The sequence below is a fragment of the Nanorana parkeri genome, unplaced genomic scaffold (assembly GCF_000935625.1).
Source record: "Nanorana parkeri isolate BGI_ZX_2015 unplaced genomic scaffold, ASM93562v1 scaffold2264, whole genome shotgun sequence".
NCBI classification, from domain to species: domain Eukaryota; kingdom Metazoa; phylum Chordata; class Amphibia; order Anura; family Dicroglossidae; genus Nanorana; species Nanorana parkeri.
This window is the reverse complement of record NW_017308532.1, coordinates 113,531-129,114: the sequence shown is the minus strand read 5'-3', so window position 1 is coordinate 129,114 and position 15,584 is coordinate 113,531. Positions and strand designations below refer to the sequence as shown.

General features: G+C 44.4%; 1 protein-coding gene across 1 annotated transcript in view; it reads right to left on the bottom strand.

Annotated features, from left to right (window-relative positions):
* LOC108801247 (anti-sigma-I factor RsgI-like) overlaps positions 1–6,689 on the bottom strand; it is a 14,442-nt gene extending 7,753 nt beyond the window's left edge. Inside the window, exons 1-3 of the mRNA XM_018573182.1 lie at positions 6,623–6,689; positions 3,898–3,990; positions 1,843–1,944 (exon numbers count right to left, since the gene is read on the bottom strand). Coding sequence (XP_018428684.1) covers positions 1,843–1,944; positions 3,898–3,990; positions 6,623–6,689 — 262 coding nt within the window. The remainder of the gene's footprint in view (positions 1–1,842; positions 1,945–3,897; positions 3,991–6,622) is intronic.
* Positions 6,690–15,584: the final 8,895 nt, after the last annotated feature.

Genomic DNA, 15,584 nt, shown 5'->3' with positions numbered 1-15,584 from the left:
CAGTTACGCTTAATTCGGGTGAGTTGCCCCTTTGGTATTCCTTTCAACCGCATAGGATGATGGCAGCTGAAGGTAGGAATATACCCATTCCTGTCCGTTGTTTTAAAATGGGTTTTGGTTATAAATTGGTAATCCTGTATGGAAATATCCAAATCTAAAAATTGGACGTTAGTGGTGCTGATAGTGTAGGTAAAGGAGAGATTATATTCGTTGGAATTAAGAGATCTTAAATATATTTGAAGCGAATCCACATCTCCCTCCCATATAACTAGGATGTCGTCTATAAACCTTTTTCATAGTTTAATATTATGGACCTTTTTGCCAAAAACATAGATTTCTTCCCACTTGGACATATATAGGTTGGCCAAACTGGGTGCAAATTTTGCACCCATTGCCACTCCCCTTTTTTGCAGATAGTATATACTGTTGTACCAAAATAAGTTTTTGGACATCGCGAACTCTAGGCACTGTATAATAAATTCTTTTTGTTTTTTTTTGTAATCCGAGAAAGCATTTAGGGCCCATTTTGTCGCTTCTATACCGCCAGTATGTGGAATTGCTGTATAGTGAGGCGACATCAATCGTGGCCATTACCATGTTGTTACCTACCTTCATGTTATTTAAAATGTTTAGGATATCCCTACTGTCCTTCAGGTAAGCTCTGTTTTTTTTCACCATTGGTTGGAGATCCCAATCAATGAACTCCCCCAACCTTGCTGTGAGTGAATTGATCCCACTTACAATTGGTCTACCCGGGGGGGCTGTTTGGTTCTTGTGAATTTTGGGTAGAAAATATATTACTGGAGTACGACTTATTAAAGGTATTAGATATTCTTTTTCTTTCTTATTAATAAGATCCTTCTTATACGCCTTTTTAATCATATTTTCTAATTGTTTTTTAAATTCACTAGTTGGGTTCTTATTTAATTTCAAATAGGTGTCAGGTGTTTGCATAATATTTTCCATCTCTCTTTGATAGTATTCTTTGTTCATAACAACTACTCCTCCTCCTTTGTCAGCAGGTCTTACTACAACTTCCTTTCTTTTTTCTAGTAATAGTATTCCCTTATTAATAAAGGCTTTATTTTGTACAGATCTATATTCTAGAGTTCTTAGATCTTCTTCTATTAGCTGTTTAAAGACTTCTACAAAGTGGTTACCTGACGGTTTAGGATTAAATGTAGATTGATTTCTCAAGGGAGTGTAGGTATATTTTTCTTCTATTGGAAGATTATTATTTACTATCTCTTTATTGCACGAATAATGTTTTTTAATGTTTATTTTTCTTATAAACTTCTGTATGTTCAAAAATGTTTCAAATTTATTTAGATTAGGGACTATTGTAAGGTTTTAATGCTGGGTATCAGCTGTTCACCAAAATGTTTTGACACTAATTTATCACTTTATTATTGAAAGACACGAGTGAAAATATTATATAATATATCTTTTAACACTGTATATAATTCTGCTAGGAGTATTCACTCTCCGTAACACAAAATGGCAACAGAATGATGGGAAAACCAACATCTTCCAGTTGTCTCCAGAACAGAAATAGAGGAGAACTCTTCTAATAGGGGATATCTGTTCCAGTGCCAAGTGTCTAAAAGAGAATTTCCCTCACTAGGTAAAGATATTATCTCACTTCCTTTTGTGTCTATTGGGCAGGAAGTTAGGGGAAATCTCCTAAAAGATGCCACTGGTGGAGGTTCTAATACTTCCCTAATCTGTACAAAGCCAAAATGTGAGTGTTGGAAGACGAGTGTTGTGCTGTGGGAGGTGTTCAGCCCCCAGCTCTCATTATCACATTCACTTGTACAATTTCCCGTTATATGGAAGTTCTACCTTCCTCTGTCTTGGCCACTTCTTTGTTGTTCTTCTCTGCTGCTTTCTTGGGTTTATTAACCAAGGCGTACAACAGTGAGACATCATCTGCCTGTGGAGAGACTGAAATGACAAAACACAGTGAGGAACTGCTACAGATATCCAACAGAGTGTCTGAGGTTGTTCATAGACTTAATAACAGCACTCAATGCCAAGCTTCAGTTTCTAAAATCAGCAAAATATGTATTTGTATAAAAGAGGTATAGACTCCAGAGAGACGTAATCTGCCCCCCCATACAAAGCATTAGTAAGACATCATCTGTCTCCATCCTTTCCTGTATTATAAGAGGTATAGGCTCCACAGAGAGACATAATCTGCCCTATACAAAGCATTAGTAAGACCTCCTCTGTCACCATCCTTCCCTGCATTATAAGAGGTATAGATTCCAGAGAGAGAGGGATGTAATCTGCCCCTATACAAACCAATAGTAGGACCTTATCTGTCACCATCCTTCTACCCAGTCATGTGACTGCACCAGTGCCATGCAGATTGGGCAGCATGCTGACTAAGCGGTTAGTACTTAGTGTCACCACTTGCCTGGCTGATTAAAATGGGACCATAAGGTTAAGGTTAATACTAAAGAGATCATTACACTGTTTTTTGTCTAGAGTTGGGCAGGTCACCCTGAATAACAACACCACCACCTGCCTTCCTGAGTAGCTAAAGAGAGATCTTCTTCTGGTGGTAGGAGTACATCACAATTAGCTCCTCAGTTAAATTTAATCTAGATTTTCTTTGCCCATTACAACCAATCTGGGTCTTAGCCATAAAAATCTGCACGTCATACACTGGATCAAGGTAATTAGCAGCAACAGAACTGAGAGCACAACACATCCTAAATCTTCTCCACTTGGCTGTTTACTTTGAACTGACTGTTGAGCCGTCCGGAAAGGGGTGAGCTTTATACTACAAGGCATTGTGTCATCAGTTATTCTGGATCTTTAGCCAGGGTCTCAGATAAAGGAACATCAATGAGCTACAACAAACATAAGCTGGTGAAGTCAGACTCAAGTTATCACCCCTAATTTGCGTACATGTCCTGGGTCAGTGACTCAGAGTGCATTATTATTATTACATAGTATTTATATAGCGCCAACAGTGAGCGCAGCGCTTTACAATATAAGGAAGACATTACAATCACAATACAAGATGGTAAGGAGGGCCCTGCCCCTGAGGGCTTACAATCTAAAAGGGGAGAGGGAAGTGATACATGAGGAGGGAGCTGTGTGGTGATGAATTGTTTGAGAACGTGATGGTTGAGCGGTTAAGTTGAGGTGGGATTGGCTTCCCTGAAGAGATGAGTCTTTAGGGAACGTCTAAAGGCAGTCAAGGTGGGAGATGGATGGACAGGTAGGGGTAAAGAGTTCCAGAGGATGGGAGAGACTCTAGAGAAGTCCTTGAGGCGAGCATGGGAGCAGTTGACAAGGGAGCTGGAAAGCAGGAGGTCTTGGCAAGAGCGGAGTGGACGGTTAGGGTGATTAAAGCATTAGTGTTGCAAGGTCAACATAACAGCCAAGGAACCAGCATTTTGAAAAGCATGTCAGCAAAATGGCTTCCATCATTTTCTTACAGTAGACTTCTTTTCAGTCCAATTATTAGCAATTAAAGAACTTTTAAAGGGTTTTATAAATCCAGTTAAACTCTGTCTGACTAAGTTTATTTCCAAATGAAATCAAAAAGGTTTATGTGGACCTGGCCCAGACTGACTCTACCCTACCAAGGATAGGGAAGCTATCCTGAAGGACAATCAATCTATTAGTGCCGGCAGGGTCAGAGGATTATTGTAGTTACTACTAATTCCCAGACAGAAGTATCTAACCAGGGAAGGTTAGGGAAATAACAAAGGACAGAGCTCTTCTAACTCCCTCGTTGTGAGGGACCTGACCACATAGACAACCCTCAATAACTCATTACAGCTGCTGATATTAATGTGATATTTAATGCATCTGATGTATTCTACAAGAGGGCTCCGGGACTGAACCTGCATCACATAAACACAAGAATGGAGACTTCACCTTGTTGGGTCTTGTTAGACTTTGTCTTCTTTTTTTCTCTTGGCTGGTTCTTCACAGCTGCATAGGTGACCACGTCTTCCTTCTGCACAGAACCTGGAATGGTAGAGAAGGCAGAAACTCATTTCACATTTTCCCATCATTCACCCGGCTCCCCTCTATCCAGGACTAGCAGCCATGTAACAACCAATGAGGTAACAGGACTTATTTCATAGACTCCCACGTCTATTAGATTATCAGCTTCTGCAGAAAGAACTTGTCAGCTGTGAAACTTTGATTATAAAACATCTTACTATTTGTACTATGTCCATGTTCTGATTTAAAAAAGACTAAAAATAAAGATAGTGGGGGTGATCACCATGATCTCAGAGTAAAAGGGAAGGGGGCATTGATTAAGCAGGGGATAGAGACCCACTGAAGTGTCACGGTACTGTCAGGATTTTAATTCAGATCTCATTGTTGAGGTGATGTTGGTCAAGCTGTTGTCACCAAGCCCAGCTAACACTACAATGTTTGTCTTTTCTGGAATCTGTGCATTAATCATTTGTCTTAATGAGCTCTGTTTCCTATCAATTGGATCTCCAGGTCTTTATAAGCCACTCTGAATGCAGGAAACTTCCAGATCATTCCTTTGTCTGTTCCATCCCTTGCTTCAAAATCCTTATCTAATGTCCCTTTCCTCCTTATTGATCTTGGACCTTAGGGATGAGGCTCATGTCTCCATCAACGTGGGGACAAGGTGCCTTGCCAGGGGCCCTTTGGCAATCTACCTCCCCAATAATGAAGGCATGTGGCTTACTATGGATCAGGAGGGGGATGCACACTTGTAGCCTCTCCTTTCCTTTTGCTTGGATAAGGGTTTGGTATGGACGTTGGGGGAGACCCCGAGCAATTGTTTTTTCTGCTTGTGGTCCACCATAAAAATCCATACCGGACCCCTATCTACGATAATTGTTTGGTATGCCATTTTGTTTCTATATAATAGATAAAGTAAACCTGTGCCCTGACTATGCTTTTGCATATTTTGTGCAAACAGTAAAAACACTTTACTACAAGCCCTCACTGACCAGTGTGGCTATAGTCATTGTGTAGAAATCCCTCTTCAAACTTGAAGACAAAGCACTGAGATCCCAGACACCCTCCGTCTCAGTGGGCTGCCAAGGACACTAATATACTAATTGAGTTGAGTGGCAAGGTAGGTCCTTCAGCAAGGTGCATCGGGGGGTTTAGAATAAGTGGCAGTGGATTGCACCAATGTATGTAGCATGCATCATCACAGCAGTAGTGTGAATGGGACCTAAATGTCTCTTTTAGGTTTACAATATTTATTGCCGTGGTTCTCAACTGGTGGGTCACAACACCCATGTTCAGTGGGTCACCTCATGCCTTCCACCTCATGTTTGAAGAGGGGTAGAAATCCCTCTTCAAACTTGAAGACAGAGCACTGAGATCCCAGACGCCCTCCGTCTCAGTGGGCTGCCAAGGACACCAATATACCAAAACCTGTCGCATAGACTGAGAGGCGGCGCAATCTGCAATAGTTGTGTGACTAATGGTGATAATGGGTTAGTGCGTTGACATGAATTGCATGGCAATGTAGCTTCTTCAGCAAATGCATCGAGGGGTGGGGGGGGGTGGGGGGTAGAATAAGTGGCAGTGCATTGCACCCATGTATGTAACATGCACTATCACAGCAGTAGTGTGAATGGGACCTAACTGTCTCTTTAAGCTTTACAATATTTATACCCTTGGTTCTCAACTGGTGGGTCACAACCCCATGTTCATTGGGTAGCCTCATGCCTTCCACTGTGCTAGGTGAGAGGCTCCTCATTCTCCCCCTAGGGCAGCAGTGTCAGTTCTCACGCTGAGCAGCCATTTAAAATATGCTGCTCGGTGCCAAGTTTCAGATTGAGGTGGGGTGGGCTGTGTGTATGGCCGTGAGGGAGCTCCATCCATACATGCATTGCTTACAGCTCCCTCGCGTGCACTGTAGAGGTGTCTGAACCGGGGTGACGTCACATTCTGGCTCCCAGCACCTCTAACGGAGCTGTACAAGCAATGCACATATGGACGGAGCTCCATCACAGCACAGCAGCCCACACTGGACACCAGGCTGAGGATCCACTCCAGTTCTCGTAAGGTAGGGAGACTGGGTGTGTGTGTGTAAAAATGTGATTTGTAGAATGCAGATCTCAGGTACAATCCTACTGAATGTTACGCAGCAGAACGTGTTACAATGTATCTCAGCCCGTCTGTAACATAAACTCTTCTCACCAAGAAAAGGCAGAAAAAAGAAACTAAACAAAGACAAAAATACATTGCTGTGTTATCTCATCTATTATTTGTCAGGCTCTCTCCCATTGAGGGGCAGGAGGCTGATATCTCATCTGCATAAATCTCAATGTAACAACAAAACCCATTGACATGAGAGAGAGAGAGCAGACAATAGTATTTGTATACTTCCAACCAGACTGATCTGTGATAGATTTGTATAAACCTCCAAATGGTGAACAAATATTCAATTTCCATCCGCAGTCTATAGACGGCTCTGGAGACCATATCATACCCCATCCTCCAATAATCAACAATGAGCAGATTGACCCTGTGCATGTAATCAATGTAGAGACACAGAGCAGATGGATCCTTGTATAGAATTTGCCTCTTCCCAGGATTTGCTACCCCTAGGATCCCCTCCCCCATGATTTGACCCCCAGGATTCTCTTATTACCTGATAAGATTCTTGAATTGTGTTTTTTGGTGAAATTCATTTCGGAGTAGGTGATGGCGTCCCCCATGTTTGATATCTTCGGAGAAGTGAGATTTGTATAGGGAAGTAATCCCCGGTATATGGAAGTGATATACAGCGGATGTGCCCTGTACACAGCTGTGTGTTCCAGTGACGGAACCTCCCAATAAGAGGCCCTGTGCTTGTCAGAGCTCTGCAACATCCACAGACCACCCGAGGATTCCGCCCCACGCTGTGCCAGTCTCAGGTGGAATCAGTTTTTACTCCATGTACAATAATAATAGGCAAGCAGGCAGATTTATTATGACATTATTTATTGTACCAATTGTACCCACTCCCTGTGCCCATTCAATGTATCTAATCCCTGTGCCCATTCAATGTATCTACTACCTGTGCCCATTCAATGTATCTACTACCTGTGCACGTTCACTGTATCTACTCTCTGTACCCATTCAATGTATCTACTCCCTGTGCCCATTCACTGTATCCACTTCCTGTGCCCATTCAGCGTATCTACTCTCTGTACACCATGTGATCAACTGTGCTGTGACGCATGTGTCACGTTCCTGCTGTGAGCCTGAAATGACAAGGAGGCAATAGCGCTCTCAGTTAGAGATTATTATTATTATACAGGATTTATATGGCGCCAACGGTTTGCGCAGCGCTTTACAATATAAGAAAGACATTACAATCACAATACAATTCAAGACAAGATGGATAAGGAGGTTAACTTAAAAATCCATACCAGACCCCTATCTACGATAATGGTCTGGTATGCCATTTTGTTTCTATATAATAGATAAAGTAAACCTGTGCCCTGACTATGCATTTGCATATTTTGTACAAACAGTAAAAGCACTTTACTATAAGCCCCCACTGACCACTGTGGCTATAGTCATTGTGTAGAAATCCCTCTTCAAACTTGAAGACAAAGCACTGAGATCCCAGACACCCTCCGTCTCAGTGGGCTGCCAAGGACACTAATATACTAATTGAGTTGAGTTGAGTGGCAAGGTAGGTCCTTCAGCAAAGTGCACCTGGCGGGGGGTTTAGAACAAGTGGCAGTGCATTGCACCCATGTATGTAACATGCTTTGTCACAGCAGTAGTGTGAATGGGACCTAAATGTCTCTTTTAGCTTTACAATATTTTATAGCCGTGGTTCTCAACTGGTGGGTCACAACACCCATGTTCAGTGGGTCACCTCGTGCCTTCCACTGTGCTAGGTGAGAGGATCCTCATTCTCCCCCTAGGGCAGCACTGTCAGTTCTCATGCCGAGCAGCCATTCAAAATATGCTGCCCGGCACCAAGTGTCAGATTGAAGTGGGGTTGGCTGGGGGTATGGTTGTGACCATATGTGCATTGCTTACAGCTTTGTAGAGGGGCCTGGACCGGAGTGACATCACATTCTGGCTCCCGGGACCTCTACAGGGCACACAATTGAGCTGTACAAACAATGTACATATGGATGGAGCTCCATCACAGCACAGCAGCCCACACTGGACCCCAGGCTGAGGATCCGCTCCAGTTCTCGTAAGGTAGGGCAGGGGTGCCCACAATTTTTGTGTTAAGATCTACTTTTCAAATGACGAGCTACATGAGATCTACCAATGAAAAAAAACTCCCTCGCTCTTTCTCTCTCCTGGCTGTCTCTCCTCGTTTTTTTCCCTTGCTGTCTCCTTGCTCTTTCTCCTGGCTGTGTCTCCTCGCTCTCCTGGCTCTCTCTCCTCGTTTTTTTCCCTTGTTGTCTCCTTGCTCTCTCTTTCCTGGCTGTCTCTCCTTGCTCTCCCTACCTTGGCTGTTTTTCCTCTCTCTCCTGGCTGTCTCTCCCCGCTCTCTCTCTCTCTCTCTCTCTCCTGGCTCACCTTGCTGTATTTTTCTGTGTAAATTAATATTCTTTGATGTAATACAGAGCACTACAACCCCCAGTATCCACCAGAAAGGTGTCAGGGAGCTCGGCTCAGCAGACGCAGGCTAATAGGTAATCATATGTGCACAGCTAAATAAAGGGGCCGCCGTTCCCCCCCTTCCTGATCTACCAGCATCCGCTTTGGGAGCTACTGCTAGATCACCATCTACCTAATGGGCCCCCCTGAGCTAGGGAGACTGGGGGGATCCTAAAAAAAGAAATCCAAATGTAAAAACATTTTGGAGTGTGTACTGTATGTTTTGTGTGATTTATAGATTGCAGATCTGAGGTACAATCCTACTGAATGTTACGCAGCAGAACGTGTTACAATGTATCTCAGCCCGTCTGTAACATAAAATCTTCTCACCAACAAAAGGCAAAAAGACGTTGCTGTGTTATCTCCTCTATTATTATTTGTCAGGCTCTCTCCCATTGAGGGGCAGGAGGCTGATATCTCATCTGCATAAATCTCAATGTAACAACAAAACCCATTGACATGAGAGAGAGAGAGCAGACAATAGTATTTGTATACTTCTAACCAGACTGATCTGTGAAGGATTTGTATAAACCTCCAAATGATGAACAAATATTCCATTTCCATCCGCAGTCTATAGACGGCTCTGGAGACCATATCATACCCCATCCTCCAATAATCAACAATGAGCAGATTGACCCTGTGCATGTAATCAATGTAGAGACACAGAGCAGATGGATCCTTGTATAGAATTTGCCTCTTCCCAGGATTTGCTACCCCTAGGATCCCCTCCCCCATGATTTGACCCCCAGGATTCTCTTATTACCTGATGAGATTCTTGAATTGTGTTTTTTGGTGAAATTCATTTCGGAGTAGGTGATGGCGTCCCCCATGTTTGATATCTTCGGAGAAGTGAGATTTGTATAGGGAAGTAATCCCCGGTATATGGAAGTGATATACAGCGGATGTGCCCTGTACACAGCTGTGTGTTCCAGTGACAGAACCTCCCAATAAGAGGCCCTGTGCTTGTCAGAGCTCTGCAACATCCACAGACCACCCGAGGATTCCGCCCCACGCTGTGCCAGTCTCAGGTGGAATCAGTTTTTACTCCATGTACAATAATAATAGGCAAGCAGGCAGATTTATTATGACATTATTTATTGTACCAATTGTACCCACTCCCTGTGCCCATTCAATGTATCTAATCCCTGTGCCCATTCAATGTATCTACTACCTGTGCCCATTCAATGTATCTACTACCTGTGCACGTTCACTGTATCTACTCTCTGTACCCATTCAATGTATCTACTCCCTGTGCCCATTCACTGTATCTACTCCCTGTGCCCATTCAATGTATCTACTCCCTGTGCCCATTCACTGTATCTACTCCCTGTGCCCATTCACTGTATCTACTCCCTGTGCCCATTCACTGTATCTACTCCCTGTGCCCATTCACTGTATCTACTCCCTGTGCCCATTCACTGTATCTACTCCCTGTGCCCATTCACTGTATCTACTCCCTGTGCCCATTCAATGTATCTACTCCCTGTGCACGTTCACTGTATCTACTCCCTGTGCCCATTCAATGTATCTACTCCCTGTGCCCATTCACTGTATCTACTCCCTGTGCCCATTCAATGTATCTACTCCCTGTGCACGTTCACTGTATCTACTCCCTGTGCACGTTCACTGTATCTACTCCCTGTGCACGTTCAATGTATCTACTCTCTGAACCCATTCACTGTATCTACTCCCTGTGCCCATTCACTGTATCCACTTCCTGTGCCCATTCAGCGTATCTACTCTCTGTACACCATGTGATCAACTGTGCTGTGACGCATGTGTCACGTACCTGCTGTGAGCCTGAAATGACAAGGAGGCAATAGCGCTCTCAGTTAGAGATTATTATTATTATACAGGATTTATATGGCGCCAACGGTTTGCGCAGCGCTTTACAATATAAGAAAGACATTACAATCACAATACAATTCAAGACAAGATGGATAAGGAGGGCCCTGCCCCTGAGGGCTTGCAATCTAAGAGGGAAGGGCAAGAGATACATGAGGAGGTAGCTGTGTGGGGATGAGTTGTATGAGACCGTGATGGTGGAGTGGTTAGGTTGAGGTGGGATCGGCTTCCTTGAAGAGATGAGTCTTTAGTGAACGCCTAATGGCAGTCAGAGTAGGAGATAGACGGACAGGTTGGGGGTAACAAGTTCCAAAAGATGGGGGAGACTCTAGAGAAGTCCTGGAGGCGAGCATGGGAGGAGTTGACGAGGGACCTTTTAGAGCAGGAGGTCTTGGGAAGAGCAGAGGGGATGGTTAGTGTGATACTTTGGGACAAGGTTGAAGATGTAACCTGGGGCAGAGTTGAGGATGGCTTTGTACACTGAAGCAGGCAAGCCGAGGATTCACTGCAGTTGATAGCAGGCAGACAACCAACAGGGAGCATGCAAGATCTCAGCAGAGTAGTAGGGAGAAGTGGGATCAGAGCCAAGCCGGGTTAAGCATCTAGCATGCAATGAGGTGCAGAATCAGAAGACAATAGCTGGGTCAAGACAAGCCAAGGTCAAACTGTGCTGGTGAAGCGATACCAAATCAGCAGACAAGAAGTGATGGTTGAGGGCAGGCAGAGAGGAGCAGAGTCAGAGGATCAAGATACGGAAACAGAAACCACAACGCAGGACACTTGCTGCAGAACTCTCAGCACTGAATGCATGGAGAGTGCCAGTTTAAATTGGCCGTTTGGTGCCATGACCTGGCATTGTACGCTTACACAGATTTCCTCACCCGCACGCAGGTGTGGTACCACAATGCCGTGTGATTGAAAAAAAAGTAATGCATGGTTGCTGTGGCTCCGTTGATCACATTGTGCGTGGGAAGTGCCATTCAGATGAACCTCCTGAACTGTTATCGCACGGCCTTGGTGTGAACCGGCCCTAATTGCCTATTAACTCTTAGTCAACCCTAACCAACTCCTTCCTCCCCTTCTCCACTCAGATTATTATTTCAGTGTCCAAATGTGGAGAATGCAAAACACTCTTTATTCATTTGCAGTTTGCTGAGCTTTGTATCAGAAACATCATTTTAGTGTCATTTTAATCAGGAGACATTATAGAATAAAATGTAAACTTTTATTTATAGCAAAACCTCTTTTTAAACTAATACTGGTCGCAACAGACAACAAAAACGTTGTATTACTTTGTTATCTTAAAGGATATTTAAACCCTCATGCACATACACTGCTCAAAAAAATTAAAGGAACACTTTTTAGCTAGAGTATAGCATCAAGTCAATAAAACTCGGGGGATATTGGTCTTATCAGTTTCAGCTGCTTTGGTGTTAATGACATTAACAACAGGTGCACTAGATGGGCAACAATGAGACGACCTCCAAAACAGGAATGGTTGAACTGGTGGAGGCCACTGACATTTTTTTTGTATCTAATATATATATAAATATGAGGCTAGCAAGCAGTAAATATATGCAAAAACATAAAAAAAAAAGTTTAGGTAAGTTTAAGGGGTTGAAACTTGCCTGCGTCTCCGCCGCGCGCTCCCGTCCGAAATCTGAAGATCCTCAGGCAGCAACAAAGGATCTTGGGGCGGGCGCATGTGCAGTTCAGATCTTTGGCCGGGAGACGAGGAGAGACGGAAGGTAAGACAATGGAAGGCAGCGTGCACCCTCACAGACTCCGTGGGACAGGAAGTGCCAGGAAGACAGAGGAGTCAGCGCTGGATTAGAGACCGGAACTCCTGAAAACTACAGGAAAGAAGCAGATTGGATCAAGAGGCATCATTTAAGGTAAGTCCTTACATTAGCATGGGGGGGGGGGGGTTGCCTTTAATGTCACTTTAAGTAAAGGGAAAGTTATCACAGAATAGACGGGTCCATATTGGAAATGTAGGCATTGCTCCGGTCCAAAAGGGGAGTTTGGGGAGGGGGACGACTGAACTGGTTAATGATTTTTAGGAATATGTGAACGTATTTATTATTATTATTATTATTGTTGTTATTATTATTATCTTCCCAGATTCCAGTTTTAAAGCAAACATGCGTACATCCACCCCATCCCATAATATGTCTGGATGGTGTGTTCATACATAACTATATCTGCCAATGTAATTACTAATGATTCCTCTGGGAGTCTTGTAATCCAGGGATTGATCCGTATGTCTTACAGACTCCAAAAGAATTGTGTTTGCCCCTCTGAGTGAAATAAAGTGCTGATGGGGGAGGGGAGGGGTGTCTGTTTCTCTCTCTGCTGGGATTTGGAGAAGTTGGGCACGTGTCTCTTCTCAGTTCAGTCAACTGTTAATCTGTAAATAGACTGTGGGGAGGATTCTGGTGGATATTTCTATAGAAACAGGAAGTGAGATGCTGCATTTCCTCTTCCAGAATTACTGTCAGGAAACCATCACTGTGCAGGCTGGAAAATGTCCCTCACCTTCCTCTAACACTATATGGCCTGATGTGAAGGATATTGATACAGCGATGTGTGACCTTATGAGAGAAAGAGAGTGATTACCGGGAAAATGGCCTGCGTGAGGGAAATCTACTGACTTCTACTGCCTGTACATCTATATGATAGGTACACGCCTACCCAAACCTGAACATCCATACAGGTACAGATGTACCCCCTGGACACACACTGTCAGCATCCAAGAGCGTGCATCAATACCTATACAAAGGTGACCACGAGCATGCATCTGTACCTGTACAAAGGTGTCCAAGAGCGTGCATCTGTACCTGTACAAAGGTGTCCAGGAGCGTGCATCCGTACCTGTACAAAGGTGTCCAGGAGCGTGCATCCGTACCTGTACAAAGGTGTCCAGGAGCGTGCATCCGTACCTGTACAAAGGTGTCCAGGAGCGTGCATCCGTACCTGTACAAAGGTGTCCAGGAGCGTGCATCCGTACCTGTACAAAGGTGTCCAGGAGCGTGCATCCGTACCTGTACAAAGGTGTCCAGGAGCGTGCATCCGTACCTGTACAAAGGTGTCCAGGAGCGTGCATCCGTACCTGTACAAAGGTGTCCAGGAGCGTGCATCCGTACCTGTACAAAGGTGTCCAGGAGCGTGCATCCGTACCTGTACAAAGGTGTCCAGGAGCGTGCATCCGTACCTGTACAAAGGTGTCCAGGAGCGTGCATCCGTACCTGTACAAAGGTGTCCAGGAGCGTGCATCCGTACCTGTACAAAGGTGTCCAGGAGCGTGCATCCGTACCTGTACAAAGGTGTCCAAGAGCGTGCATCCATACCGGTACAAAGGTGTCCAAGAGCGTGCATCTGTACCTGTACAAAGGTGTCCAGGAGCGTGCATCCATACCGGTACAAAGGTGTCCAAGAACGTGCATCTGTACCTGTACAAAGGTGTCCAAGAGCGTGCATCAATACCTATACAAAGGTGACCACGAGCATGCATCTGTACCTGTACAAAGGTGTCCAAGAGCGTGCATCCATACCTGTACAAAGGTGTCCAGGAGCGTGCATCCATACCTGTACAAAGGTGTCCAAGAGCGTGCATCTGTACCTGTACAAAGGTGTCCAAGAGCGTGCATCTGTACCTGTACAAAGGTGTCCAGGAGCGTGCATCCATACCTGTACAAAGGTGTCCAAGAGCGTGCATCCATACCTGTACAAAGGTGCAAGTTGGGTGACATGTACATATCATAGAGTTTCTTTTGTTTTTTATGTTGTTTTTGTTGTTTTTGTTGTTGTTGTTGTTATTACAGTTTCCTGTCTACTCCTCTCAGTACACAATAGGTCAGTTCTGCTCCCCGACCTTTACAGGACATCCTTCTAATTTAAGGTGACCAGACTTTTAAAATGAAGTCCGGGGACATTTTTTTTGGCAGATGGTGTATGTAGCTTTTGACAGGCTGCACTACTAGCGTAGTGTGACCTACGCAAAATGTGCAACCGGCTTCCCCACTATGCTAATAGCGTATCTTCTCAGAAGCTGCATACAGCGCACATCCGTTTAAATGGTAATCGACACACGCTGTATGCCGCTTCTGACACTGTGGGAGACGGGAGGCTGCGCTCGTTGGTGGGTCCTCCGCTTTGTTAATTTAGAAGCCACTTCTGGGCTCACTTCTATTTTCCCCGGGGGTGCACTTTATAATCTGTCATGGAGGAGAGACATGAATTAAGTGATTTCAAGCCTCACTGCCATGATGGGTCAGGAGGGGCGCCTCTGCACCAAAAGAAAGAGAACAGAAGCGGATCTAAAGACACTGATCCAGCATGAAGGTTCATTACGCAGCAATACATTATACAGCACTACAGAATACCACCTGCTACAGAGGACTACAAATCCCAGCAATACATCATATAGCAATGCAAAATAATATAAAGCTACATACTCTGTGTTGCTCTGGGGTGGAGGCCTGGCTGGCGTGGGCTGTGGGAAGAAGGAGGTGCTGCAAAGTCACCCCAAGGCTGCGGTGAGGTCCTGAGCAAGCATGGGACCTTACGGCAGCCATATGTCTTTTTAGGCAACGGTATCAGTGTACTGGTATTGGTGCATACCTAAAATATATATATATATATATATATATTGTGACATAAGGAAAGGGGAAGTCATCGAGGGGCAATATGTTTCCGCTCGCTTTCTATCCTATGTACAGGAATAGCGGAACCCAGACCAGGTTTTCGTGTTGAGTTTGGGACAGAATAATCCAGCTCGGGTTTTGTGTCTCTCACAAAATGAATTGCCTAATGATTGCTTATCCAGGTGAGATAAGAGGGAAAGGCTGAAGCATGATGTTGCTCTGCCCTGGGACTCAGACAGCATTCTGAAAGAGCTACACATTGGAGGTGTGTGAGTAAAAGGTTGCTGAAAGTATTTTTGTTCTTAGGAGGTGGCTGAGATAAGCTCACCACCTGGTAGAGAGGAACCTGCCTGTGTAGTCAGAGTCCGGAAGTCGAGGATTTGTTTTCTGTTTTATTGCAACCTTTTAAATAAAAACTGACTGCAAGTCAGATAAAAGAAGGACTTTGCTGCCTGCACTACCTTTTTCCCAGGGAAGGTGATCCCCATTTGAGATATACTCCCCCCC